The sequence below is a fragment of the Vicugna pacos genome, chromosome 26 (assembly GCF_048564905.1).
Source record: "Vicugna pacos chromosome 26, VicPac4, whole genome shotgun sequence".
NCBI classification, from domain to species: Eukaryota; Metazoa; Chordata; class Mammalia; order Artiodactyla; family Camelidae; genus Vicugna; species Vicugna pacos.
The window spans coordinates 965,345-993,338 of NC_133012.1; the positions used below are offsets into that span (position 1 = coordinate 965,345).

Here is a 27,994-nt window from a genome sequence, read left to right on the forward strand (position 1 = left end):
CAACCCCTCCCACCCCCACCCGCCAGGCCCAGTGCCCTACCTGACCCCCAAGACAAGGCTCCTTCTCCTCACGTTTAAGTAATGCCCCCAGACTCGGCCCCACTAGGTCCTAAGCTACAGCCCTCAAAAACCAAGCTGACCCCTCATGCCTCACCCCACGTCCCCCCACCATCCAGAGACGGACCCCTCCGCCCTCATCCCGGGGTTACCCCCACCCCTCAGCAGGGTACTCCAACTCCAAGGGGCCCTAGCCAAGGCTGGCCCCGTCACCCTTCAGCCTGTCCCCCTTCACCGCGCGATCCCCCCATACCCAGAGTGCAGGGCTACCTCAGCTGAACCCTCACCCCGCGGGGGGCGGGGCGGTCCAGGCTCCCATCACCATGGTGACAGCCACCAGACAGGGATCCAGGGCAGAGTGCAGGCGGGCAGGGCTGGGGGCAGTTCCACTTCCCGCCTGGCTGCCCTGCCCCGCTGTGCCCAGGGCCTCCATCTGAGGCGACGGGTCAGGGTGGTCCCAGGCTGCACACTGCTCAGTCGCCAGCTCGCCGGCAGTCCAGGCTCAATTGTGACTGAAGTCAAGTTCTGCGTGACGGTGCTCGCTTGATCCTATCCACTACTAAACCAGCCCCCACCCAGGCCATGCTCTGCTACCTGAATCAGCTTCAAAGCATCTTCTGGTACTCATTTTCAATGATGGGGTGTCCACCTATTTTCATCTCCAGGGTGAAATCCAGAGAGCCCCAACAAAACCTGGGGAAACATGTAAAAACTCAGTGGGATCTCCTACTTCATCGGGTGTCAAGGAAGCTTTTGCCCTAATTGGCTCTGTTAGTTGAGTCACAGAGCTGGGAACTGAGCTTAGGAAGGAGAGGAGTTCTACATTGTTAATTTCCAGATGTCACAAAAAATTTTCATAAATATTAACTTTTGTCTAGTGTCCCCTTTCCAACCATGATGAATGAGTCCCAGGAAAGAAGAAACACTCTCAGTTGCCATAACTGTGATCTCAGTAAAACTTGGACGGTTAGTGCATCTGCTTGATAATGGTGTCCATGCTACTGTAGGCAAAATTGCTACTCAGAAGCACGGCCAGTGCAAGGGTCCACGAGCCATTCTTAGGGTCACCCTAGAAAGTGTATTAAAGCAAGTGAATAAGAAGTTTGTTCTTCTTTCATTCATTTATTCAGTCACTATTTAATTCATTCGTACAAGGAATTGTACATAGTAGGTGTGAACTTATAATCAGGGTATTATATCTTTAGCAAATTTTATTTATCATTACAATATTGGAAACACAATGCTATTTAATTCACTTTAACAAAAACTTATTGGGTCTCTGCTAAATACCAGGCAGTGTATTTAGTTATGTTTATGCAAAGTTCCATATGACACTCCTTATCTTCAGGAAAATTACATTCTGGATGGGTAGAACACTAAAATAAACATAAAACTATGACCAAGTTTATCATCTCTGCCAGCAGTGGAACCAAAGCTATAGTGTAAAAGACAAAGCAGCAAATTCTGTAAACAAAAACAAGTATCTTTCGAAGACAGAGCAAGAGGAGTCTACATCTGATTATGAAATGATGGCAGTAGGGGAAATCGCTGGGTACTGCTGAACTGGTACAATGTACATCAGTGGTGATGAGAGGATCGTGCAGGCGGAAGGAGCTCGGACTTGGGCCAGGCAGATGTGGGACCTCGGGGAAGAGTCCCCAAAGGGCCCACTTCACAGACGGCTGGGGCGACGCAGAGAGCCCCCCTCTACCACCCCGGAAGCGTCAGCCCATGTGAACGAGTCGGAGCCAGGATCCAGCCTCGTGGGACCAGCCGTCCGGGCACAGAGAGGGCCAATCAGCCAGCAGATTATCAGTAACAGGGTAAGAAATAGAATTTCCATGACGGGCCCTTGGATCTGTCCCCTCTCACGTCAGTACATCTGTTAATCCGAGCCCGCAGCCCCGGAGAACTGACCACTGGCGGGGGGGAGGGGAGGCACAGAGGGCGGCCTGCCCCCACCTCCAGCCCATCCCTCAGGCCAGGCACCAGCTCTAAGTCAGCGCTTCTGCTTAAGCGCGTCAGAACCCCGCCCACTCGGAGGGACACCTGCTGCCCCCTCACACTCAAACCCAGCTCTCGCTCCTGCTCTTAAGGCCACTAGACGTTTCAACTGCAAAACGGCCAGACATGTCCAGTTTAACTAACTCTATCACGGACTAGCAGGAAAAGGAGAGAGAGAGAGAGAAAGGAGAACAAGAAAGAGACCATAAATCTGCAGGGAGGAGGGTACATAATAGCTCAGTGGTAGAGCACGTGCTTAGCACGCAGGAGGCCCTGGCTTCGGTCCTCAGTGCTCCCATTAAAAAAGTAAATAAATCAACCTAATTACCTCCCCCACTCGAAATTAAATCAAAACACCTGTAACAGCTAAGACACAAGGTTTTTAAAAAATCATAAATCTCCAGTTTAACTACATCCTTGACTAGTAAGAATTTTTGTGGGAAACTATCTTCTTGCCAAAAAAAAAGGAGGGGGCGGAATTTAAGAGTTAAAAAATAATCTAACAGTTTTATAAAAGCTAGAAAGGAGCTTAGACCCCCGATGGTCCCCCACCTCACTCCCAGGTGAGGGGAAGGGACCCCAGGAGGACCAAGGGCCCGGCTTGAGTCTGCACAGCCGGGCTCTGCGCAGGGAAACGGGGCGCCCTCCTCCAGCCGCGTGTGGACTCAGACGTGCACGTGAAAGCCTCTGAGACAATCAAGATTTCTCACGTGCCTTGTGAGCTGGACAATCACTCTTTCGGTCCTAAGTCACCGATACCCAGCTCTGAGGCTCACCCGGCTGTCCCTGTGTCCCACGCACTCCTCTGGGTGGCTCCACCCGCCTCCCTGAGACAAGGGAGCCTGGAACGGCCTCCTAGGCAGAGGGCCGTGGCCACCAGCTCCCGGGCCGGGTGCGGGAAGGGTGCGCTGGCCCGAGTGACGGGACGGCCTGCGGCCACGTACCTGCACGGAGCACGAAGTCGTCGCAGGACCGGTAGTCGATCTCGTCCGGGACGCCGAGCGCCCCCACGGGGAAGGCTGCCAACGCGCCGAGGCGGGAGGAGACGCACGGCCTGACCTGGATGGGAGCACACGCGGGTTATTACAGTTGAGGGGCGCGAGGGCAGAGGCAGCAGGGACGCTCAGCCAGTGACCTGCAGGGGGCCAAGCGGCACCCCTGGTGAGCTCGCGATTTGATCTCCACATCAACAATGCAGCAGCCGGGCTGCTTGAGTTCAATCTACAGGTCGAGCAGGGAATAACTGACGTCTTGATGATGTCCTTCTAGGCAGAAACGCGGACTGTATTTCCACTTAGCTAGACCTTCTTTGACTTCTCTCATCAGAGCTTTCTCGCTTTCCTCATAGAGATACTACCTGTATCTTGAAAACCTGTACCCGGTATTTAAGTGTGGGGGTGTGTGCTAACACAAAGGGTATTGTATTTTCAGATTTCACTTGTTCACTGCTGGTGTATTTTAAAAAATCGTTTTTTCTATATAAATAATCGTACTACCTAAGAACAAGGACAGTTTTATCTCATCCTTCTCTGTCTATACACCTTTATTTCCTTTTCCTGTCTCACTGCTCTAGCCAGGTCTTCCAGTGTGACTGGCAAACAGGAGCGGTGAGAGGAGAGGGGCTTCCTTGTCGCGCTCCTATCTCGGGGGAAGGCATCAGTTCCTCCGCATCGTGTCTGCGGGCACGCTACAGGGGGATTTGGTAGATACTCTTTATCAAGTTGAGGAAGTTCCCTTCTATTCGTAGTTTGCTGAGGAAGTTTTCTTTAAATCAGGAATGGGTGTTATATGCTGTCAAATAAATGGTTTGCATCAATTGATATGATCATGTGATTTCTCTTTCTTTATCCTGTTGATATGGTGAGTTTTATTAATTAATTTTGAAATGCTGAGCCAGCCTTGCGTATCTGGAATAAATTCAACACTCATTTGTGGCGCTTAGTTCTTCTCATACCTTGCTGAATTCAATTGTCTAATTAATATTTGGTGAGAATTTATGCATCTATATTCAAAAGGAATACTGGCCCGTAATTTTCCTTTCTTGTAATTTCTTAATCTGGTTTGCTATTGTGGCAATGCGCTAATGTGGTAATGCTGGACTCACAGAATGCGGTGGGAAGCATTGCTTCTACTTCTATATCCTGGAGGAGATTACAGGGAACTGGTATGACTTCTTTATGAAACGTCTGATAGAATTCACCCGTGAACCCAGCTACACCCAGCACTTTCTGTTTTGGAAGGTTATTAATTATTGATTCCATTTATTTAACAATAGACACACAAGGAGGGGGCCTGGAGCATCTAGGACGACGCGAGGTCGTTCAGCTCCCAGGTGAGAGCAGAGCCCCCTGTTGGGGGGTGGCACCAGGGAGGGACATGCTGCTCTGGCAAGACAAACCCCTCTGGACACCCCCAGGCCCAGCAGGTTGAAAGATGAGCCTGGAAGCTACTTCAGGCCACAGCTGGGCAAGCTGAGCCTTGGTGTTTGTGCCTTTAGGACCTAGAAACCCAACCTGAGACTCTCTTATTTTTGAGACGGCTTTTCCAAGCCCTGCGCTGTGCTGCTGGGGTGGTTTTCGAGCTTCACCTCTAGGTCGTGGCCCCAGACTGCACTGAACATGGAGAAGAGGATGAACCACCAGCCCTGCGGCCAGGCGGGCAGGGCCAGGCCAGGCCGCCCACACAAACTCAGCCAGGACGGGACACCACCCAGACCGTGAAGGTCTTGAAACAGCGCTTTCCCCCTTGAGTGTGGTTTCCTGAAGCCCCATCTCCCGCCTTGTGGGGATGGTGAACGTTATGCTCTCTTCCAGGATCAAAGGGGAGGACACGGTGGTTCTGGGCACCTGTCAACCCCACATCCCAGGAGCCTCTGATGGCCCGGCCTCTGCCCTGCGCCTGGGGGTGGGCAGAGGGGCCTCCCCTCCTTGGTGCAGCTGAGGGCTTGGAAAAGGCTACCCCGTGCGGTATGAGGCAGAGGGGAGGGTCCCTCTGGACTGGACCTCCAGCTGCAGCCCTGCAGCCCCTCCCAGAGCAGCTCGGCTTGGAGGAGCACCCTGCTGGGTCTCAGGGCCCGGGAAGCACTGCCACGCAGGCCGCACACTCACCGCGTTCCGGGGGTTGGCCATGAGGCAGTGCAGGGCGACGTGGGCCGGCAGGAGGTTGAAGAGGACCCTCCTGTTGTCCGGCTTCACCCTCTCCGTGTCGTCCCGCTCCTCCTCTGCCTGGGGATGACAGGATGCTCCGTTGGTCACTCGCCCACCCTTCCAGCATCCTTCACTCGCTCGACAACCCGCCACCTGACAAGATCCTCTCCTGGACCAGACTCTGAACTGTCTTCCCAACTGGGCCCTGACTTTGCGGCGTCCCTCTTCATTTCCGCATTGTCCAGTTTTAGCAAGAACCCCGCTGAGCCAGCTCACCCAGACACCCCATCCCTGACAGCCGATCACCCCGGACATCTGATCGGGTTCCTCGCCTCCCACCCTCCCCAGGTGACGTCCGATCACCCAGGCCTGTCCTCAGCATGAATCCTGTTACATCAGCTCAATCAGAAACCCCTGCCCCCTGATCTCTACTCTTCATCACTTTACAGCCACTGCCCCCACCCTGCCCCTCGGCTGTACAAGCCCACCTGCCCTTGCTGTACTTGGGGTGCAGCCTCGTCCCTCTCCCCCACTGCGAGGCCCCCCCGCAGGGGTCCCTATGCCTAACACCACCCACACGGCCAGCTGCTGGCGTCTAGCCGGAAGCCCCCACGTGACACCCTTCCCAAGGGACTCCCTTGCCGACCCCCGCGGAAGCAGAGGGGCTCCTCTTGCCTGCGCAGCCCAGACGTAGTCCGGCCGCAGCTTGACGTCCACGTGCCAGGCGTCAGGGCCAGCGCACGTGAGAACAGCAGGATGGCCAGGATCGGCTCCAAGCTGCCCCTTGGGGAAGAGAAGGAGGAGAACCCCATTCAGTGCCAAGAACACAAGACCCATCCACCGAGGGCCCCACAGGTGCGACACCCCCAGAGGCGCCTGGGACTGACCCGGGCTGAGAGCCACATCTCACCGAGAAACCCAAGGACCTGCTGGAACTGGCACCCAAGTGGACGAGGGGAGAAGCCCTGGCACGAATGAGCTTCTAGTCAGCAGACCACAGCACAGGGCATCACGGATGGGTATCTGCGACGCCTGCCCGTGGGATGCCCGGCAGCAGCAGCGTACCTGCCCCACGGTCCTCGCGTACCCGCTGAGGTCCAGGACGTGGTGACGCCACAAGCGGGGATCATTTGGGGCAAAGAGGAGACCCGCAGGGATATGGCCAGCAGGAGGGCGCCCATGAGGCCTCAGAGCAGGGTATGGGGCACAGCTTGCAGGGCAGGGCGGGCAGGGCGGGCAGCACTAGGGCCCGGCCCTCAGACGACAGGACCGCCAGGGACCCGTTGGGGCTGGAGCTCCTGGCCCAGAGCAGGCAGCCCACCTGGAGGGGGATGGAGGGGCCCCACTCAGAGCACACAGCACCCCCTCCTCCCCGGCATTCTCTGGCCCCCTGCCCCACCCACTCCCCCAGTGCCACCGGCCAGGCCTTGGGTACTCCTGCCCAGTCCTGGCCCTTCGAGGCTCCTCACTACCAGAAGCGGAGCCCCAGGACCTGGGCTGGAGGACACGAGACCCCTACCGTCCTCCTAAACCCCTCAGCTCCATCCTGCTCCCCCCCCACCCCCTCCTTCCTGTTTCACTGCCCCAGCTTCTGTCCTTGGCACGCCACAAAGGGCCGATCACACCTCCTCCACTGGCCGATGTCCCCCTCACCCTGGCTTCCTGGGACACCCCAGGCCCACTTCTGACCCCCCTTGTTTCCCTCCCCATCCTAGGGGCGGGCCCTCCAGTGCGGCTCCCAGCGGCTGCCACTCATCCCTGTCCCTCACGGCCCTTGCCACGCCCAGCCCCTGCAGACACGCTCACCACATATCCTGGGGCCACGGAGTAGATACAGACCACTGTGAAGATACACGAGATGGCGCGGATCGGGATCATCGAGCACTCTGGAAAACACCGAGCAATAAAGCACTATTGAAAACCAAGTCTCTTTTACAGTCATTTGTGGCCACAGTAGGTGATTCACACTCTAGAACGGCCAGAACCATCTGAATGCGGCTAGAGTCTCACCCATAATTCATCCTCCACACACATTTCCTGGCTCTTTTCATATCATTCATCTCCCAGGTGAAAAAACTGCCAAAATTAAAAAGCTGAAAACTGACATCTCTAAATTAAATAGCAACACTTCCCGCCATCTGCCCTGCCCTATGACGTTGACTGGCACCGAAATTCACTGAATAGATTAACTTGACGTTTTCAGAATATTGCGCCCTTCTGTCTCAGCAATGGTAAAAAATTTCCTTTACTTGTTTCTTCTTTTTTATGCTCTATGTTTCGTCCCTTTCTTCACACAGGCTTTACACGATGTTTGTAAAGTTACTAGAAATTTCATTTTCAGCTTCTTTAAATGCATTTCTACAATACTCAACAAATGATTTCATGGATAAAGTCAGAAGGTTTTAGAATCACACTTCTGAAATTAGAACGAAAACACAACTTGAGACCACGGGACCACAGAGGAAGCGCGGACCAGCGAGGGTGCCCTGGGCCGCGTACTCGCGTATCCCTCTAACCCTCCCACCCTGTGAGGTCGGGGCCATTACGGTCCCCGCTCTACAGCCGAGGAACCGGGGCCCAGACACCACCAGCCAACCGCACGCACTCTGCAGACCAGGACGCAGCGGGCTGTTCAGCTCACACCCCGCGCTGACACAGGTACACACACACACACACACAGAGCAAACAGCGGCACGACGGCTAATTTGTCATAACACCAAAGAAAGACGGCCGGTCGGATGCAAACAACAGAAAACGCCCCTAGAACAGGACACACAGTCAGTCAAAGGCGGCCCTCTGGGGTGTCAGCTGTTGGAACGTCCTCAAAGCTCCTGTCACTGTCTCAGAAAGCGACTCTGCAGCCGTGGCCAGGCTGGGCGTCCCGGACCCCACGTCTGGAGGGCAGTTCACAGCCGGAGCTGAATTTCACGAAGGACCCCACGAGGCAGGGGGACGCAGGGCAAATCTGGAGTGAGAGCCTGTGCTCTGCAGGGAAAGAAGCCGTGGAGGGTGCCGTGACCGGGACACGAACCAGGAAAACCGCAGCTGCTCCAAATGGTCGGTGGGAAGCAGGGTGGCCGCTGAGTGACGAACCTCCCCGACGTGCCCGAGCCCTGTGGCTGTGGAGTTCAGTCGAGGCGAATGCGACAGCTACACAACCACATCCTCCGCTCAGCCGGCTGTGCTCCTGGCTTATTCTCAGGGCTCCTGCCCTGTGAGTTAGGGGCCAGGAGGAGGCATGGCCTGGCTCCCTTGACTGCCCGCTGCTGCTCCCATGGGAGGGGAGGGGGCGGGGAGGGGCACTCAAAGGCTTCCAACCAGGCGACAAATTAAGAACCATGCTATAAGCCACACTCACACAGACACACACAACTGAAACAGGCTTCCAGGGAACCCTGATGACGGTCAATAGAGTGACATTTTCATTCATTCCTATTCCATCCCCTTTGATAACAGCACACACACACACACACACACACACACACACACACACACACACACAAATAAATAAAGGAAAAAATAAACAAATTAACAAAAAAGATTACACAGACCCTAGTAAGCTGCAATTTCATGTTTAAAAAATACTGCCATGATTATGCTAAATAAATGAACTCAGTCCCACACAGATACACCGTGGGAGCCACTGGGGCTGAGGTAGGACATGATGTAACACGAGGACCAGGACCGGGGACTTGCAGGGGCTGCCAGGAGCTCTTGGGTTTGTCTTTAGGGTCACTGCCCTCTGCCAAGGCTCCCTCTCTCTCTCCCCAAAGAGGAAAAACCTAGAGGTTTTCTAACTTTGCAGTCAGTGTCCATCCATCAGCCATGTCTAGTTGACCTCACCAGCGCTGCAAACCCCCTCCCTGCCTTCCTCACCCGCTGCAGGCGGCTCTTGGGGGCTGGGGGGGCTGGGGCTGGGGGCGCTCTTCCTCCCTGAAGCCAGCCCTGCGAGGGCAGCAGGTGTAATAGGAAAGAGCAAATCTGACTGCAAACTAGACCTGATCCTTTCGCTTTAACCCTGTGTTGTTTCCTAGGCCTAGTCTTGCTGTTTCTGCACCGTTTGAAGCACAATGTTGCCTTTAGCCTGAAATATACAGCAGAGCCTACTCTCAAGGCTCTGACCTTTAAGGATATTAACACTTTCCCATTCATGTAAAGGCAACACCTTGCAGAACAGAACATGACATCTGCTTTCTTAGAGGCTTTATAGGGGCACCATGACCTCACCCATGCGGACAGCTGCAAGAACAGCAAATTCCTGCACCAAGAACTTTGCAGCAACCAACCACGCCCCCTCCCCCGTTTGGGGTAAAAGGCCCCCGTATTCTGACTTGGAGAAGATGGTTCTGCAGGACACTATTCTGCCATCTTTCTCAGTCAGCCGGCTCTCCGGACAAAGTCACTCTTCTTTGCCCTAACACTTCATCCCCCGGTTTCCTGGCCTGCCACGTGGCGAGCAGAATGAGCTTGGGACTTGGTAACACAGGGAGGCGAGGAAGCCCACGTTAGGACTCTCACCCTCCTGAGCGATCCCCTCTGCCTCGGCTCAGAAGACCATGAAGGGGTTACTGGGATGGTGGATGGAAAAATGAGGCTGAAATACGACCATCAGCGCCAGGCCCGCGTGGGAAAGGTGACAGGGGCGCTGTACGAGGCACACCCAGCCTCCTTCCCAGTCACGTCATGCTCACGTTCCCCAGGGACCAGGGAGGCCTGGACCCCCCCCCCAGACAGCAAAGCGCATCTGAACCCGCAGGTGCCCAGGGACTGGTCCAGTGTGCACCCCTCTGGCTCCCTCCTCACTGTTCCTCTTACCCCTGCCCCCCCCCGCCTGCTCAGCCTCGGCCCCTCCACGTGCCCACCCAAGGCCAGCACCACTGCAGGAACACGTCTGGCCGGTGAGCTCTGCCCCTTTCCAGCCATCACCACGGACTCTCCAGCCCCGTAGAGCGCCTCCTCTGGTCACGGCATCCTGGCCTCCAGGACTGACAGGGATCCCGCCCCTCGGTTTCACCAGCTTCCCCTCTTGTTCCAACAATGTTCAGTTGAGCCTGTGGTGGCCCAGGCCCTGCTCCTAGTACACGATGAATATCAGCTCCAATACCCATCCTTTCGTGGACGGAGACACGAAGGCCCTGGAGCTGGCAGCCTCTAGTGATGATGGAGCCAGTTGGGCCGGTGAAGGCCCCAGGTGGTCCCAGAGCTGCCACACCAACCCTGATGCCCTGGCTGTGGCCACTTCTACGTCACGGAGGAAAGCTCTCTGTTGACGCCTAGGCTTCCTCAGGGATGCACGACTGCGATGGACCCCAACCCAGCCGCGTGCGCGGCCGCGCCCACTGGCAGCTGCCTCCCTCGGTACACACTGGGCCTCTGCTGGACAGATCTGTCCCACCTGCCGGCCCCCATCCTCCCCAGTCGGATCCTGCTGACCACGCCCCCTCCTGTCGCCTGGCCCCACAGTCCTCTGCGCAAGCCCCGGGGCGACCTCAGGGCCCTGCTGTCACGGCCAGGGCCTGGGGAGGGCAGTGTGTGAGCACGTGGGTCGGCCCCTGAACAGGCACGCGCTGGCTGGCCGGGGGAACCGCAGCCGCCTGCCCTCGGGACCGTGCGCCCAGCCCGAGCTGCCTCCTGCCCAGCAGCCCGGAGGGGGGACCCGCTGCAGTGCCGAGAATCCCACCCTGAGAAAAGTGCTCGGGCGACGAGGGAGGGCGAGGAGGGGGGCAGTGGACGTTGGGAAAGAAAGGGGCCAGCCCGGGCCCCCTCCACCAGGAGAGCCGTTTGTCCACCGGGCACACGGGTTCCCAGCACCGGGGACGAGCGTGACAGGACTTAGAAGCCAGCGTCTACGTGCGACGCCTTCGCTTGGAAGTAGGCGCGTAAAGCCGTCTTACCTGAAGCGGGAAACTGCAGCTGACCGGGCCCGATGCCGCCCCGTCTGTGAAGTCAGAGAGCTGGACTGCGGCTGTTTATTCCAGTGGCGTTTTCTTCTCGACTTAAATCAAGAGGGTACCTGAGAATAAGAAAGACTTTAAATAAATAAACCTCGGTTCAATCTTCTCGAGAAGCAGCTGCTTTCGACCGTCGTACACAGATCACCCTTGGTCTGTCAGACGTGACAACTGAGGATCCAGAGGGGAAATGGGACATTTGAACAGGAAGGCTCAGGACATGCGGCAGGTGTGCGGGACGGGGACAGGGCCCTCTCCCAGGAGCCCCGGGCAGAACAGGGCCACGGGCTCTACCCTGGCTCCTACGCCAACGAAGAGTCCTCGAGAGCGTGGAGGCCCCCATCTACGGCACGGTCCCACGACAGGCCACACCCTCGTTTCGGAGAGAACAGTGTCACCCCTCGTGCTCATTTACTGAGTCTCCATCCACACCCACCCCTGTGTCTACGGGGCCCGCTCCCAGAACTCCAAACGGCACCCCACACAGGATGGGGCCTAATGGGCTTGTACCCCGTGGACGACTCTTTTTTCACCTGCCAGGAAGGTGAGGGACAAACTGCCTCCACCTGGCCTGCCAGGAGGGCAGGCAGAGGCCGAGCCCTTACCTGTTCAGGTGACAGGCAGGCGCAAGACACGCACACAGGTACCCGGGCCAGGTGATGAGCAGGCACAGGGCACAGGACACCAGGAAGCAGACGCAGAACCCCAGCAGGAGCAGGACGGCCTCACCCCTAGGACGGACGACACACAGTCCCTGCAGGCTGGGCCAGGTGAGGTGTGCCCAGCGGATGCCCGGGGCCCCTCCCTCCCTCCCCTGCCCCACCCGGGTCCCAGTCCCCGGGAAGCAGCAGTGCTCTCTGGGGAGCTGCCCGTGCTGGTCCTCTTCTAGCAGAGGAGCCCTTCCCGCGTCCGCCCTCACTTCCCCGCCGCCCCAGGGTCTCTCTAGCCCTGGGAGCGCCCGAGAGCTGCTCTCCTCGTGCAGGAAGCGTGACGCTTGCACGGACTTGGCTGCCGGGTACCGCCCTCTTCCTGGGCCTCACCTGGAAAGGGTTTTTCCAGAAAAACTTGGATCCCTATGAGCCCTGCATATGGCCACTGAGTGTCCACAGTGTCTGGGGCTGTCTGGGGCTTCCGTGTGTTTTTCTGGAAACTCACAAGATCTTGAATACAGTTCCCTGTGCTATATTACGGAAGAAACTTGTTTATCTGTTCTATAAATGCCTGTCGTTATCTGCAAGTCTCCAACTCCCAGTCTGTCCGTTCCCAGCCCACTCCCCCCTGGCAACCACAAGTTTGTATTCTCTGTCTGTGACTCTTTTTCTCTTTTACATTTAAGTTCACTTGTCTTTTTTTTTTTTTTTTAGGTTCCACATATGAGTGATAATACTACATGGTGTTTTTCTTTCTGTTTCTGGCTTACTTCACTTAGAATGACCTTCTCCAGGGACATCCATGTTGCTGCAAATGGTATGATGATGTCGTTTTCATGGCTGAGTAGTATTCCACCATATAAATACATCACGTCTTCTTTATCCACTTATCGATGGACAATTAGGTTGTTTCCATGTCTTGTAAGTAGTGCTGCTGTGAACACTGGGGTGCGGGTGTCTTTTTGCATTAAGGTTCCTTCTGGATAGAACCCAGGAGTGGGATTGCTGGGTCATATGGTAAGTCTATTCCTAATCTTTTGAGGAACCTCCATACTGTTTTCCACCATGTCTGAACCAAACTGCATTCCCACCAGCAGTGTAACATTATAGGAGGGTTCCCTTTTCTCCACAGCCTCTCCAGCATTTATCATTTGTGTGGACTTTTGAATGATGGCCACTCTGACTGGTGTGAGGAGATACCTCATTGTAGTTTTGACTTGTATTTCTCTGATAATTACTGATACAGAGCATTTTTTCATGTGCGTATCGATCATTCACACGTCTTCGTTAGAGAATTGCTTGTTTAGGTCTTCTGCCCATTTTTGGATTGGGTTGTTTCTTTTTCTCCTATTAAGTTGTAGGAGCTGCTTACATATTCTAGAGATCAAGCCTTTGTCGGTTTCATCTTTTACAAATAGTTTCTCCCATTCTGTAGGTTGTCATTTTATGCAAAAGCTTGTAAGTTTAACTAGGTCCCAATTTGTGGATTCTTGCTTTTTCTATTGCTTGAGTAGACCGCACTAGGAGGACACTGCCGAGATGTATGTGAGACAAAGTTTTGCTTGTATTTTCTTCTAGGAGCCTTGTTGTCTCTTGTCCTATGTTTAAGCCTTTAATCCATTTTGAGTTGATTTTTGTGTATGGTGTGAGGAAGTATTCTAGCTTCACTGATTTACATGCAGCTGTCCAGTCTTCCCAACACAATTTGCTGAAGAGACTGTCACTATTCCCTTGTACGTTCTTCCCTCCTTTCTCGAAAGATAAATTGACGAAAACATTGCGGGTTCATTTCTGGGTTCTCCATTCTATTCCACTGATCCATACGTCTGTTTCTGTACCAATACCATGCCGTTTTGCTTACTGTAACTCTGTAGAACTGTCTCAAGTCTGGGAAGGTTATTCCTCCAGCTCCATTCTTTTTCTTCAGGGATGCTTTGACAATTCTGTGTCTTTTGTGATTCCCTATACATTTTATTATGCTTTGTTAGTTCTGTGAACGAATACAATTTAAGTATATCCCTTCACTGGAATCCTAATTTCAAGGCTCTTCTATCCAACCTCGTAACTCCACACATTTTAATACCAATAATCTCCCATCGACCTCATGGGTTACAGTTTAGGTTTTGTCTCATCATGAAACTTTCGCTATGTGTACAACCGGGCTGCAGCCATGGCATCCTATACTGATCATGCTTTGTACTGTTTTCCCCTCAACTAGCCTCTGGTCCATCACCTTCCTCACAGTAGTGTCTATACGACTTAATACAAAGCCCTGGATTCACCTCTTAAATAAAACATTTACTAAATTGTGTTATTCTCCAAGGTGTTAAAGAGAAGATGAAAATCTTGCCCTGAAATACACATGTATTTCTACTGATCACAGAAACATGTTTAAAGTAAGAGCATTTAACTTCATTATCCACAATGTGGGTTCACATCTTGCAGGAATAGGTCGTAAAAGTTGAATTAACACGGCAAATTAAGAGGGAAGAGCCAGGATGACTTTCCCATGATCCTCACCGCCCAGGCCTTCTGTGTCTAGAGGGGTGCAGGGCCTGAAGCAATGGGTCTATAACACATCTAGATGTCCTGGGTTCAGATCTCACTGAACAGCCCGGACGGAAGCCTGCAAGGGAGGAGAAGCAGACAGCCTACGGTGACGGCAGATGGTGCAGGTGGCCCAGGGGCCACAGGGATTCGACCTGTAAGTAAGTAACAGCCCAGCAGGGAGAGGAGTCGCTTCTGTTTTGGCAAGGACAGGTGATCCAGTCTTAATTATACATTAAGAATTTTCTCAAGAAACACGTTATGTCCCTAATTCACCACATACCTTTAGAAACTAAACGCCATAGCGAGAGAATTAAGGTAACCTCTGTCAACCTGTATAGTTTTATCTGACGGGCAAGAAGAAAGATAAAACATGCATTCAGAAGCAGAATTTGTGAGAGGGAGGAGGTGACAAGTCTATATTCCTGGTCACCTTCGCATAGCACCTCTGCTTCCTTATCTGTGTCATCCTAAGAGGAGGACAATTCGGTGAGGAAGCTGCCCTCAGAGGAAGGAGAGCGCTGGGCTATCACCCTGGTGCAGGCCTGAAACACGGTTCCAGTGGCAGAGGCGTGAGGACTGAGTCTTGAAACCTAGTTGCAGAATCCATACTGAGGCCCGAACGCCCAGCTAAGTGGGCAGGATTTGTTAGACGACCGAACTACTTCCGTGTCAGTGATGCCCACGTGCCGTGTAAAATGAATAGAATGAGAAGAGCAGAGGATGGGTGCCGGAGCCTTGAGAACACTAACATTTGAGGGGTCGGCAGAGGTGGGATGGGACATGAAGGAGGTGAGAGAAGTGGCCAGAAAAAAGGTTCTCGGAGTTCCGGGACAATGTGATGTCCCATTAATTCAACCAATATTTGTGGCGTCCCTACCTTGTGCTGGGCACAGTTCTAAGGGCTCAGGATCCAGAAGTGAACAAACTGATAAAATCCCTGCCCCAAGCAGCTCTAGTCGACTGGGGTCATCAGGTAATTTCCAAAAAAAAAAAACAACAAAAAAAGCAAAGTCCTCATGTGTGTTAGATGATGGTGCGTCATCTGGAGAAAAACATGCAAGGGATGGAATCCTCAGGAAATGGGACAGAGATTGTTGAGTGTTGGATTCTATGTAGTGTATTCTGAGAAAAAGTTCAAAGGAAGGCGATCAGCAAACTTGACAGGGACCGATTTAGTGAAATGATGGGAACAGGACACAGACTGGATGGCGGAGTAACCGTGAAAGAAGGGAGAAGAGATCCAGAAAGCAGTCTGTCTCCACGTGGAAGGGGAGGACCCACACAGTGCCTAGAGGAAGCTACCTATCTGGGATTAATGTGTTTAACCGGGAGACGAGGACGTTTCTTGTTTACAGGTTGACAAGAAGAGAGCGAACAGCGAGGGTGTCTGAGGATCTCCCGGGTCTGACAGTCCCACCTCTGAAGGAGGCTCTACTCGGTAATAATCGTCTCGATGAAAGGGACGTTTCACGACACCAAGAGACTCGGATGTCCCTTTAGACTATGAAGCGCTAAGCAACACACTCATAAGCCGTGTGTGTCCAGCCGTGTGGTGCCCCTGCCCCAGCCTCGCCCTGGACCCTGGCCCTGCTCTGCTGCCAGGGCTGGTCCCTGCAGGAGCCCGAGGCCCCTGAAGCCCCGAGCATTCACCCCTGTGCCCCCAGCGGCCCGTGTGGGCTCCACTAAGCCTCCTTCCCTGCTGCTCCAGGGGGCAAGTGCTGACCCGGGGGCCAGGGGGTGAACCCCGAGCCGCGCAGAGCCCCCACCCCGGCTCCGACTGAGAGGCTGGCTGCAGCAGGGGGTACCGGGGGGTGGCCCATGACCAGTCTGGTCTGCAGGCTGGCTCTCCCACATGTCCTTACATTTTCCACTCTCAGTTCACAGACCTGGTTTGGGAGCCACTTCCGTCGGTCCTGCCTTCCAGGAAGTACGTCAGCACCTCGCCCTTGCCCTGGACGCCGACTTTCCCACGGCACACAAAGTGGTACGTGCCCCGCCGCAGCAGCCGGTGAACTTCCTCAGTCACCTGCAGGAGAGACATGCGGGCATCACTCTTGGTCAAAGGGGAGCCCATGGAGGGGTCCCTCCTCCACCTGCACAGCCCACCCTGATCACCCAGGCCCTGGCCTCCCTGGCTCGGCCTGCAAGCCAGGTCCTCTGGCTCCTCCTGTGGTGACTCTGATCGCCCTGTGAGAAGAACATGATCCCACAAACAGAGCAGGGGACTCCGAGGGAACTAAGCGGCCCTAGACAAACAGGTGAGGACAGTGGTCCCCACGGATGATGGGTGGGCTGGACAGGGCCTACACAGACCTGGTCCCAGGGTGTGAGCTCCACGGTCACCCCAGGCTCCAGGCACACCTGCAGACATCGAGCTCCAGTTGTGGACACACAGTGGCAGGCCCGGCTCCCCGCAGGGCTCCCGGCACCGGCAGGAACCTCGGACAACCTCGAGGGTCGGGGACTGGCAGGAAGGGGCCGGCACCAGGCTCGCATCCCTGTGGCCGGCACAGAGCCCTCAGGGCCCAGCTGGGGTGCACAGGCTCCTGGCTCCTGGGGCCTCCGTGGGCCCAAAAGCGGGGGCCACCAGCGCAGACAGGGCGGTAGGCACATTCCCCTCCCTAGTGACAGCGGGGACGTGACTTCACTCCCCCAATTCTTGGGTTCCCAGAATTGGGAATCTAGCTAAACAACAGTTTAGCTGGAAGAATTCCCGCCTCACACAGTTAAAAACAACATGAAATCCTGCACCCCAATGTTCATAGCAGCACTATTTACAATAGCCAAAACATGGAAACAGCCTAAATGTCCATCAACAGGTGACTGGATAAAGAAGATGTGGTATATTTATACAATGGAATACTACTCAGCCATGAAAACCGACAACATAACGCCATTTGCAGCAACATGGATGCTCCTAGAGAATGTCATTCTAAGTGAAGTAAGCCAGAAAGAGAAAGAGAAATACCATATGAGATCGCTCATATGTGGAATCTAAAAAACAAAAACAAAAACAAACAAACAAATAAAAACAAAGCATAAATCCAGGACAGAAATAGACTCATGGACAGAGGATACAGACTTGTGGTTACCAGGGGGGTAGAGGGTGGGAAGGGATAGACTGGGATTTCAAAATTGTAGAACAGATAAACAAGATTACACTGCATAGCACAGGGAAATATACACAAAATCTTATGATAAATCACAGAGAAAAAAATGTGACAATGAGTGTGTATGTGTCCATGAATGACTGAAAAATTGTGCTGAACACTGGAATTTGACACAACATTGTAAAATGATTATAAGTCAATAAAAAATGTTAAACAAAACAAAACAAAACAAAACAACATGAAATAGGAGAAAGCTCTTTCTAGCAAGGTTATTTAAGCAGAAGAGGACACGATTCCTTGGGTCCTCCTCGCCTTACACTGAAGGAGACCACCTCGCTCCCCTCCCCTGGGTGCTGCTCTGAAACCCCCCACACCCTCCCCCTCTCATGCCATCTCCCATCTCTGGGATCTTTAGTTACAGCAACTCGGCCCATCCAGGGCCCAGGGTCTCAGGTCCCCAGGGTGTCAGTCCCTGGCAGAGCTGGGCAGAGGACCGTTCTTCTCCCCTGCCCGATGGGCTGGAACCTGGCCTTCTTCCCGCGCGGCCCTCGCACTCACTAACCATCGGCCTGCTTCTGGCACGCACGCCGTCTAATCCCTCTCTGGACAGTCAGCGCCCCACACGAGGGGTCTGGTCTGTCTCAGCACGTCTCCCCAGGGCTCCTGGCATTCATGAGTGCTTGTCGAATACAAGAAGGCAGGCAGGCAGGCAGGCAACCGAGGCCCGCGGGAAACCTACCCAGGGAAGCTCAGAAAGGAAGCATAACCACGGACTATCAGGACCTGCCCAGCTCCCAGGATGGTGAAATCTGCGGATGGCTCTAAATGTGCTGGGAAGGGGCCCCTCGGGAGAACCAAAGCTGGCTGAACCAGTGTAGACAGGAGGGCTGGAAGCGTGTCTGCCAGACCGATAGAAGGAGGCCCAGGGCGCTGTCACTGCCCTTAATTAACTACCTCTGCCAGTTTCTGCAGCTGCTCGTTGGTGAGGCGCAGGCTGGTGCTGGCATGGAGGGGCTGGGGGCTGCCTGGGGTCTGGAGGAAGTCGCCTGGGGAGGAACAGGATGCCGCCATCCACCCACCCGGACGGAGAAGGGTAGGTGGATGCCTGGGGCCTGGACCCTCGCCAGACTGACTCCATCTCTCGGCCTTGGGAGCTGGGCAGGTGGTCCCCCCCCCCAACGCCTTGTAAACGAGAAGGACGCTGTCCACTGACAACAAGAGTAACTCGGTCAGCCTGATGGTGGCTACGACAGTCACAAAGAATCAAATGGCCAAGAAAAAGTGGAGAGTGCTTAAACTCCCCAGGGTGCTGGCTGCTGGGTGGCCCCAAAGCTGCCAAAGGCCCCGGTCTAAAGCCACACAAGGGTGAGGGCCTCACTCAGTTCCCCGGCAGGGCTCACTGAGCGTGCCCCAAAGTCCTTCATGGAACTGAGCCCGAGACTGGCTGCTTACCCGGGGAGACACCGAGGTCACCAAGGCCACCACTCAGACGTGGCCTCTAAGACGCAAGGTGGCAAAATGGATCGTGATCAAAGGCTCCATTTTGCTCTTTCCTCTCACAGCTGAACCCACAACTCATCTGTTCAAAGAGACCTGTGCTCCCGACACCCCGACGCCCTGCTCGAGCCCCCGGATGCACACGGACAAAACCTCTGAGTCTGCTCCTGACCCTGAGCTTTTCCTCTCACTGTTTTCACTTGTTTTATGAAGAACGAGCGGCAATAAAGCATCCAAAACGTTGTGCAAGGAAATGCTGGAGGTGAGGATGACCCACCACCACACACAGCAAAGCCGAGGTTTGACGGCAGGCGGGGACGGGCCGGGGGGTCCTCCCGGGCCGCCTGGGAGCTCGGGCTGCATGCCGCCCCTGTGTCCCCCTCAGCCTCGAGATGCCAGCCAGGAAGTCCCAGGCTGAGAATCAGGGCTGTGCGTGACGTTACCGGGGCGGGTCCTGGTGAGTGTCCAGGTCAGGGGCTCAGAGACACGAGGTCCCCAGGAGGCCACGAGGGCATCCCCTAGAATGTCCGATTCTTAGCCGTCTGCATGAGGCTCCCTGTGTCTCAGCAGCGTCGCGCTGGAACTCTCCCCAGAGTTCCCTGTGAGGCCCGGCCGGCAGGGGAGGACCCGTCCCACAGCCATGTCGACTTCACGCTGCATGAGAACACGTGCTGGGCCCCCTGGAGGCATGTCCAGGGAAGCATCTGCTCGGTCCCCAAGCGGATGGCCGAGGTGGAATCTGGGCATCATCGTGGTCAACCTTCCCTTGGCTGGCTTACTCCTTGGAAAATGGGGCCCCCGAGATGTCCCTGGGACTGTAGTCTGCACAGAACCCCCATCTGCCTCTCCTGGGACGGCAGACACGGGGTGGGCGGTGTCCTTGTTTGGACTTTTGACCCAGAAGAAAGAAGGCTCCCGCCGGAGGGCTGAGGAATGAGACCGTGGGCAGGCGACAGCTAATTGGACAGTATTTTCAGGAAAAAAGACACCTCTTTACAAAACTTGAACATTAAAATCTGAGTCTTTTGTTCACTTCTTCCAGGGAAGAACCAAAGGCTTAGTTTGGGCCAGCAAAGGGAAGGGCATCTCTCCTAGACTGTGACCACGAACCCCTTAAAGAACCACACAGCAGTGGAGCGTAAGTGCTTCTCCCTTCAAACAGGAGGAGGAGCGTGATGGGCTGGGAGCACCTTCTGCGCAGAGGGCGGTCACGCGGCCGGGCCGGGGGGTGGGGGTGGGGGTGGGGACCGCTGGTCTTACCCAGGCTGACAGACGTCAGCAGAGCCCCGCTCCTGTCCTGCCCTGTCCCAAGTGCATGGGTGCTGACACTCAAGCCAAATGGAGGAAGGCGCGGGGCCGGGTCTGCAAAGACCCTGCGTGATGCTGGTGCTCCCGGGAGGTCCACGCAGAGGGACCTTGGAGCCAAGACGCAGCGCTGCCCTGTGGGAGTCCAGACACGGACTTCGCCAGGCAGCAGCTGAGGGAGGCTGGATGCTGTTGGGGAGGCCACACCACGGTAACTGGCCCTCACCGGAGGCTGAGGGAACAGGGGCGGCTCTGAGCAGAGGAGTGGCCGACTCACACCTGACTCCAGACACTTAGACATGTGATGTCGGCTCTGGACGTGGCCAGGCTGGAGAGTGGGTGGGCTTCCCACCAGGTCTGCCCTGGGACATGACCAGCTCTTAGGGAAGGCTGTGAGGAACAGGGGTGAAAGATCCTGTTAGGGAAGGAACACAGTGTCCTGGGATCGACGGCATTAGGACAACGTGCGTGCTCTTGACACCACTGAGCTGGGCACTTAAAAATGGCTAAGACGGTCAATTTTACATTATGTGTGTTTCACCACCTTAAGAGAAGCTTAAGGAAAAGAACGCAGAGGTACAGAGATCTCACCTATGTTCTGAGAGCAGGAGAGCGCCGTGAGGATTTTGACCCGTTTGCCTTTTAAGCTGATGAATCCGAAGGACCCACCAAGGCACCTGACCGACAGCTAGTGCCCCAAAATGCCAGCTGGGGCCACCGGAACCGAACAGGCACGAGGTGGGAGAGCCCCAGGCTTACAACCTTCTCGTTGGAACCACATCCTGCAGGGGGCTGCACCCCAGTGTCTTTGTCAAAACCTGGGATGAATGCACATCTCACAGGGCCTGCAGAGGACCCAGTGTGACTCTGATACAGCAAAAGCCCAGTGCTAACTGGTGACAGCCACTGGGCGCAGTCCTCTGACGCCGCCCTGAGGCCAGGCCGCAGCGGGAAGGCAGCAGCCCTGCTCGCCAAGTGCCACGCTCTCTGCCCTGCCCCCCGGGGTCCCCAGAGGACAGCCACAGCCACACACAGGGGACAGGCTCCCTCCCTCTGAGGCTCCCAGAGGCCTGCAGTGTCCAAGCTTCAGCTGACTCACACTTGCTCATTTGTTCTAAAGGAAATTAGGAGAGTGGGTCCACACTCCCTCCTACCCGTAAAGAGCAGGCGCCACTGTCCTCGACAACTTCAGATGGCTCCCCGCCCAGGGTCACCTGCAGCTTCCCAAGTCAGGTGGCCACACAGCACTCTGCCCTTCGAACGGCGAGGCAGCCCCTTCCCTTCTAAGGAGCCGTCACGCACTGCCCCCAAACATCCCAGTCACTCATCACCCCGACTCTCCCCATGGCCACGTCGGGGCCAACCCCCAAGGCCGCAGACACATCGAGCCCCCATCAGCGTGCCTGCCTGCAGCTTCGCGTCCCCACCCAGAAAAGGCAGACGAGGAAGGGAGGATGCAGGCTGCAGGGCTAGGTGGCCGGCCCCTGCCTCACCCTTGCCTCTCCTGCCTCCGTCTCCTGCCTGCAGGATGGGCACCTGCACCTTGGGGATTCTGAATGCACTGACCTGGATCCTGCCCGGGACCCCGTTGCCGTCCATCCACTGGCCACGTTGACTGTGTTTCCCCAGAATGTCGTACTGCAGCCTGCAAGCCCCAGTCACTCCGGCCACCGCGGGGCCCATGTTGATGCCTGGAAAACAGCCCCGGTGTGGTGTTAGTGGGGAGGCTCTGGAGGGGAGGAGCTGGCCCTTGTGGGGTCATGGATTCCTGGGGCCACCAAGTGCAACCCCCCTCCCTGAAGCAGGGACCCCACAGCATGGCTGAGCGGCTGCTCCCAGCCCCTGCTTGCACCCCACACCCCCAGGAAGCAGTCCTGATCCCGAGAAAAAGTCCCATTTCCTGGAACAGCATCCTCAGACCGAGTCTCACCGCTAAGAAGGCTGACCTTTCGGTCTGTAGAGCCACAGTGTGTGTCCCCCCACCACCACCCCAGCTCCTCCTTCCAGAAAGGACAGAAGCTCCTGACTGCTTCCCTGGGTGGGATCCCTCAGCTCCTTCGGGACTGGGGCCCGGAATGAAGTATTTCAAGATGCTCTGAAGGAGAGCGGAGCCCCCCTTCTCTTTCTGCGATTCGGGGTCCTAACGGCCTGGGGAGTGACACAGGCCCGGGTGCCCCAGCTGTGTCTGCGCCGACACCAGGTCGCATCTACTGATTCTGTCCTCACGTGTCAATTTTTCTGAGCTCAGCCAAGTGTCTTAATAACATTTCAGACACTCGCCCGGTCAATCCCCCGAAGCCTGGGCAGGGGGTGCTGGCGTCTGCGGGAGAAGGTGGGGGAAGCGGGCAGAGCTGGACGGTGAGTTGGGAGAGCTCGGCCGTGGGCCAGGCAGATGTGGGACCTCGGGGAAGAGTCCCCAAAGGGCCCACTTCACAGACGGCTGGGGCGACGCAGAGAGCCCCCCTCTACCACCCCGGAAGTGTCAGCCCACGTGAACGAGTCGGAGCCAGGATCCAGCCTCGTGGGACCAGCCGTCCGGGCACAGAGAGGGCCAATCAGCCAGCAGATTCTCAGTAATAGGGTAAGAAATAGAATTTCCATGACGGGCCCTTGGATCTGTCCCCTCTCACGTCAGTACATCTGTTAATCCAAGCCCGCAGCCCCGGAGAACTGACCACTGGCGGGGGGGAGGGGAGGCACAGAGGGCGGCCTGCCCCCACCTCCAGCCGCCCATCCCTCAGGCCAGGCACCAGCTCTAAGTCAGCGCTTCTGCTTAAGCGCGTCAGAACCCCGCCCACTCGGAGGGACACCTGCTGCCCCCTCACACTCAAACCCAGCTCTCGCTCCTGCTCTTAAGGCCACTAGACGTTTCAACTGTAAAACGGCCAGACATGTCCAGTTTAACTAACTCTATCACGGACTAGCAGGAAAAGGAGAGAGAGAGAGAGAAAGGAGAACAAGAAAGAGACCATAAATCTGCAGGGAGGAGGGTACATAATAGCTCAGTGGTAGAGCACGTGCTTAGCACGCAGGAGGCCCTGGCTTCGGTCCTCAGTGCTCCCATTAAAACAGTAAATAAATCAACCTAATTACCTCCCCCACTCGAAATTAAATCGAAACACCTGTAACAGCTAAGACACAAGGTTTTTAAAAAATCATAAATCTCCAGTTTAACTACATCCTTGACTAGTAAGAATTTTTGTGGGAAACTATCTTCTTGCCAAAAAAAAAGGAGGGGGCGGAATTTAAGAGTTAAAAAATAATCTAACAGTTTTATAAAAGCTAGAAAGGAGCTTAGACCCCCGATGGTCCCCCACCTCACTCCCAGGTGAGGGGAAGGGACCCCAGGAGGACCAAGGGCCCGGCTTGAGTCTGCACAGCCGGGCTCTGCGCAGGGAAACGGGGCGCCCTCCTCCAGCCGCGTGTGGACTCAGACGTGCACGTGAAAGCCTCTGAGACAATCAAGATTTCTCACGTGCCTTGTGAGCTGGACAATCACTCTTTCGGTCCTAAGTCACCGATACCCAGCTCTGAGGCTCACCCGGCTGTCCCTGTGTCCCACGCACTCCTCTGGGTGGCTCCACCCGCCTCCCTGAGACAAGGGAGCCTGGAACGGCCTCCTAGGCAGAGGGCCGTGGCCACCAGCTCCCGGGCCGGGTGCGGGAAGGGTGCGCTGGCCCGAGTGACGGGACGGCCTGCGGCCACGTACCTGCACGGAGCACGAAGTCGTCGCAGGACCGGTAGTCGATCTCGTCCGGGACGCCGAGCGCCTCCACGGGGAAGGCTGCCAACGCGCCGAGGCGGGAGGAGACGCACGGCCTGACCTGGATGTGAGCACACGCGGGTTATTACAGTTGAGGGGCGCGAGGGCAGAGGCAGCAGGGACGCTCAGCCAGTGACCTGCAGGGGGCCAAGCGGCACCCCTGGTGAGCTCGCGATTTGATCTCCACATCAACAATGCAGCAGCCGGGCTGCTTGAGTTCAATCTACAGGTCGAGCAGGGAATAACTGACGTCTTGATGATGTCCTTCTAGGCAGAAACGCGGACTGTATTTCCACTTAGCTAGACCTTCTTTGACTTCTCTCATCAGAGCTTTCTCGCTTTCCTCATAGAGATACTACCTGTATCTTGAAAACCTGTACCCGGTATTTAAGTGTGGGGGTGTGTGCTAACACAAAGGGTATTGTATTTTCAGATTTCACTTGTTCACTGCTGGTGTATTTTAAAAAATCGTTTTTTCTATATAAATAATCGTACTACCTAAGGACAAGGACAGTTTTATCTCATCCTTCTCTGTCTATACACCTTTATTTCCTGTTCCTGTCTCACTGCTCTAGCCAGGTCTTCCAGTGTGACTGGCAAACAGGAGCGGTGAGAGGAGAGGGGCTTCCTGGTCGCGCTCCTATCTCGGGGGAAGGCATCAGTTCCTCCGCATCGTGTCTGCGGGCACGCTACAGGGGGATTTGGTAGATACTCTTTATCAAGTTGAGGAAGTTCCCTTCTATTCGTAGTTTGCTGAGGAAGTTTTCTTTAAATCAGGAATGGGTGTTATATGCTGTCAAGTAAATGGTTTGCATCAATTGATATGATCATGTGATTTCTCTTTCTTTATCCTGTTGATATGGTGAGTTTTATTAATTAATTTTGAAATGCTGAGCCAGCCTTGCGTATCTGGAATAAATTCAACACTCATTTGTGGCGCTTAGTTCTTCTCATACCTTGCTGAATTCAATTGTCTAATTAATATTTGGTGAGAATTTATGCATCTATATTCAAAAGGAATACTGGCCCGTAATTTTCCTTTCTTGTAATTTCTTAATCTGGTTTGCTATTGTGGCAATGCGCTAATGTGGTAATGCTGGACTCACAGAATGCGGTGGGAAGCATTGCTTCTACTTCTATATCCTGGAGGAGATTACAGGGAACTGGTATGACTTCTTTATGAAACGTCTGATAGAATTCACCCGTGAACCCAGCTACACCCAGCACTTTCTGTTTTGGAAGGTTATTAATTATTGATTCCATTTATTTAACAATAGACACACAAGGAGGGGGCCTGGAGCATCTAGGACGACGCGAGGTCGTTCAGCTCCCAGGTGAGAGCAGAGTCCCCTGTTGGGGGGTGGCACCAGGGAGGGACATGCTGCTCTGGCAAGACAAACCTCTCTGGACACCCCCAGGCCCAGCAGGTTGAAAGATGAGCCTGGAAGCTACTTCAGGCCACAGCTGGGCAAGCTGAGCCTTGGTGTTTGTGCCTTTAGGACCTAAAAACCCAACCTGAGACTCTCTTATTTTTGAGACGGCTTTTCCAAGCCCTGCGCTGTGCTGCTGGGGTGGTTTTCGAGCTTCACCTCTAGGTCGTGGCCCCAGACTGCACTGAACATGGAGAAGAGAATGAACCACCAGCCCTGCGGCCAGGCGGGCAGGGCCAGGCCAGGCCGCCCACACAAACTCAGCCAGGACGGGACACCACCCAGACCGTGAAGGTCTTGAAACAGCGCTTTCCCCCTTGAGTGTGGTTTCCTGAAGCCCCATCTCCCGCCTTGTGGGGATGGTGAACGTTATGCTCTCTTCCAGGATCAAAGGGGAGGACACGGTGGTTCTGGGCACCTGTCAACCCCACATCCCAGGAGCCTCTGATGGCCCGGCCTCTGCCCTGCGCCTGGGGGTGGGCAGAGGGGCCTCCCCTCCTTGGTGCAGCTGAGGGCTTGGAAAAGGCTACCCCGTGCGGTATGAGGCAGAGGGGAGGGTCCCTCTGGACTGGACCTCCAGCTGCAGCCCTGCAGCCCCTCCCAGAGCAGCTCGGCTTGGAGGAGCACCCTGCTGGGTCTCAGGGCCCGGGAAGCACTGCCACGCAGGCCGCACACTCACCGCGTTCCGGGGGTTGGCCATGAGGCAGTGCAGGGCGACGTGGGCCGGCAGGAGGTTGAAGAGGACCCTCCTGTTGTCCGGCTTCACCCTCTCCGTGTCGTCCCGCTCCTCCTCTGCCTGGGGATGACAGGATGCTCCGTTGGTCACTCGCCCACCCTTCCAGCATCCTTCACTCGCTCGACAACCCGCCACCTGACAAGATCCTCTCCTGGACCAGACTCTGAACTGTCTTCCCAACTGGGCCCTGACTTTGCGGCGTCCCTCTTCATTTCCGCATTGTCCAGTTTTAGCAATTCTTTCTTAATATGCAAGCATACTTAAAAATACACATTTATCTTTGTTAATATGCAGGGCTCATAATACATATACTCTTTTGCATTCTTACTTTTTACTTAATGTACTTGAAAAAGTTACCAAAAATGGTTTTGCCTCTTTCCTTTAACCTGTTATACAGTATTTTGTAACATGAATGTACACTATTTTATGTAACCAATCCTCTTCTGACAAACACTGAGGCTATTATTTTTGCCTTTGTAAGCAGTGTTGTGATGCACATCCTTCTACAACTCTCTTTCTAAACTTTGAAAGTATCTTTATAGGAGAGAGATTTAACAATGGAAGTGTTGAGTCAAATAATGTGTATAGTCTAAAGTTTGGTAGTGCCGATAAGCATTTTGTGACATTTTAATATTCAACTCAGTATTGCTATTTTCTTGAAATATTATTAGAGATATAATGTCAATAAAACAATGAATGCATTTTGAAATAAAAAGATTATCTCTCAGAATATTAAACAGTTTTAGAGTTCTTTCCATGCAACTAGCACACTCTATTAGGAAACTTCAAATAATTCTAAATGTAATGGTAAATAGAAATGTTCACTTTCAGCTTAAAATGTTGAAAAGTAGTGCTCTTTTTCAGAATACTTTTGAATTTACAAATCATGCTGTGTTATTTCATTATTTAATGCTAGTGCATCATACCTTCCTTACCCACTACCATTTTCTGTTTACATTTACATTATATAAACTACTGTGGACATCAGGCCACTATCTGTTTAATGTTGCTCATCCATTCAACAAATATTTAATGAGTGTCTACTCTATGCAAAATCTCATACTAGTTGTCAGAGCTGTAACAACAGATCAGAAAAAACAAAAATACCAGATTATTCGTGGTATTTATGTTCTAATGGAGGGGGAAGCAAATTAAATAAGTAAAATATAGATTGGGAAAGATAACAACTCATGCTAAGACAACAAAGTAAAGCAGATGAGAAGACTAAGAAGTGTTTGGTGGGAGGTGGTACAATTCTAAGTGTAGGACCTAGAGAAACAAATCACTTAGAAGGGATTCTTGAAGAAACATCTGAAGGAGTGACAGTTTGATTAATGAAGCTAGGTGTGATGGTCAATGTCATGTGTCCACTTAGCCAGGCCACAACCCCCAGTTATTTAATCAAATACTCATCAACATGTTACCATGATAGTACTTTGAAGATGGGATTAAATTTCAAAATCAGTTGACTCTCATCTGAATAATAAGAAATATGACCCGTGGACCTCAGCTTCACCACTTGCCTGAGAGCTTCAAACTGCCCTTCCTGAGAGCACAGCCTGCAGACTTTGATTCCCTTAACCAGCTCTCACAATAGGCTACCACCTTATAATTTATAATTTCTTTAATATATACCATCTCTTACTGGTTCTATTTCTGCGGCGAAAGCTTAACAGATATACTGGGTACACTAGATAATACAGAAATATTTTGAGATTTTATGCTATGAGTTGCATGAGTGGCCAAAACATACATATGACTTAGAATTATTATGTCTAACAGCACAATGACCTTT

General features: G+C 54.1%; 3 protein-coding genes across 3 annotated transcripts in view; 1 reads left to right on the forward strand and 2 right to left on the reverse strand.

The window, feature by feature from the left end:
- The window catches only part of LOC140689396 (uncharacterized), a 198,027-nt gene that overhangs the window by 124,814 nt on the left and 45,219 nt on the right, over window positions 1–27,994 (forward strand). The window lies entirely within an intron of this gene.
- Window positions 1,892–7,085, reverse strand: LOC140689554 (adenylate cyclase type 1-like). Its single transcript, XM_072950597.1, has 7 exons — window positions 7,014–7,085; window positions 6,416–6,528; window positions 6,273–6,297; window positions 6,118–6,189; window positions 5,883–5,990; window positions 5,169–5,285; window positions 1,892–3,120 (listed from the first exon to the last, which is right to left on the reverse strand). Exons 1-7 carry the CDS (start codon window positions 7,083–7,085, stop codon window positions 2,917–2,919), a joined length of 711 nt encoding a protein of 236 aa, XP_072806698.1. The 3' UTR covers window positions 1,892–2,916.
- On the reverse strand, window positions 7,011–26,411 carry LOC140689390 (adenylate cyclase type 1-like). The gene is made up of 8 exons (XM_072950107.1): window positions 26,397–26,411; window positions 26,143–26,259; window positions 23,980–24,094; window positions 21,837–21,961; window positions 16,245–16,384; window positions 11,764–11,889; window positions 11,102–11,220; window positions 7,011–7,093 (listed from the first exon to the last, which is right to left on the reverse strand). Exons 1-7 carry the CDS (start codon window positions 26,409–26,411, stop codon window positions 11,154–11,156), a joined length of 705 nt encoding a protein of 234 aa, XP_072806208.1. The 3' UTR covers window positions 7,011–7,093; window positions 11,102–11,153.

Excerpts from the sequence above, each read along its gene's own strand:
- LOC140689554 (XM_072950597.1), bottom strand. The coding sequence starts at position 7,085 with ATGATCCCGATCCGCGCCATCTCGTGTATCTTCACAGTGGTCTGTATC. Across the intron at positions 6,529-7,013 it reads CCGTGGCCCCAGGATATGTG|GTGGGCTGCCTGCTCTGGGC; the intron begins GTGAGCGTGTCT and ends ATCCCCCTCCAG. Across the intron at positions 6,190-6,272 it reads ACGCGAGGACCGTGGGGCAG|AAGCTCATTCGTGCCAGGGC; the intron begins GTACGCTGCTGC and ends TCTGCTGACTAG.
- LOC140689390 (XM_072950107.1), bottom strand. Across the intron at positions 24,095-26,142 it reads TGGCCAACCCCCGGAACGCG|GTCAGGCCGTGCGTCTCCTC; the intron begins GTGAGTGTGCGG and ends GCTCACATCCAG. Across the intron at positions 16,385-21,836 it reads GGGTCCCGGGCAGGATCCAG|GTGACTGAGGAAGTTCACCG; the intron begins GTCAGTGCATTC and ends TCTCTCCTGCAG.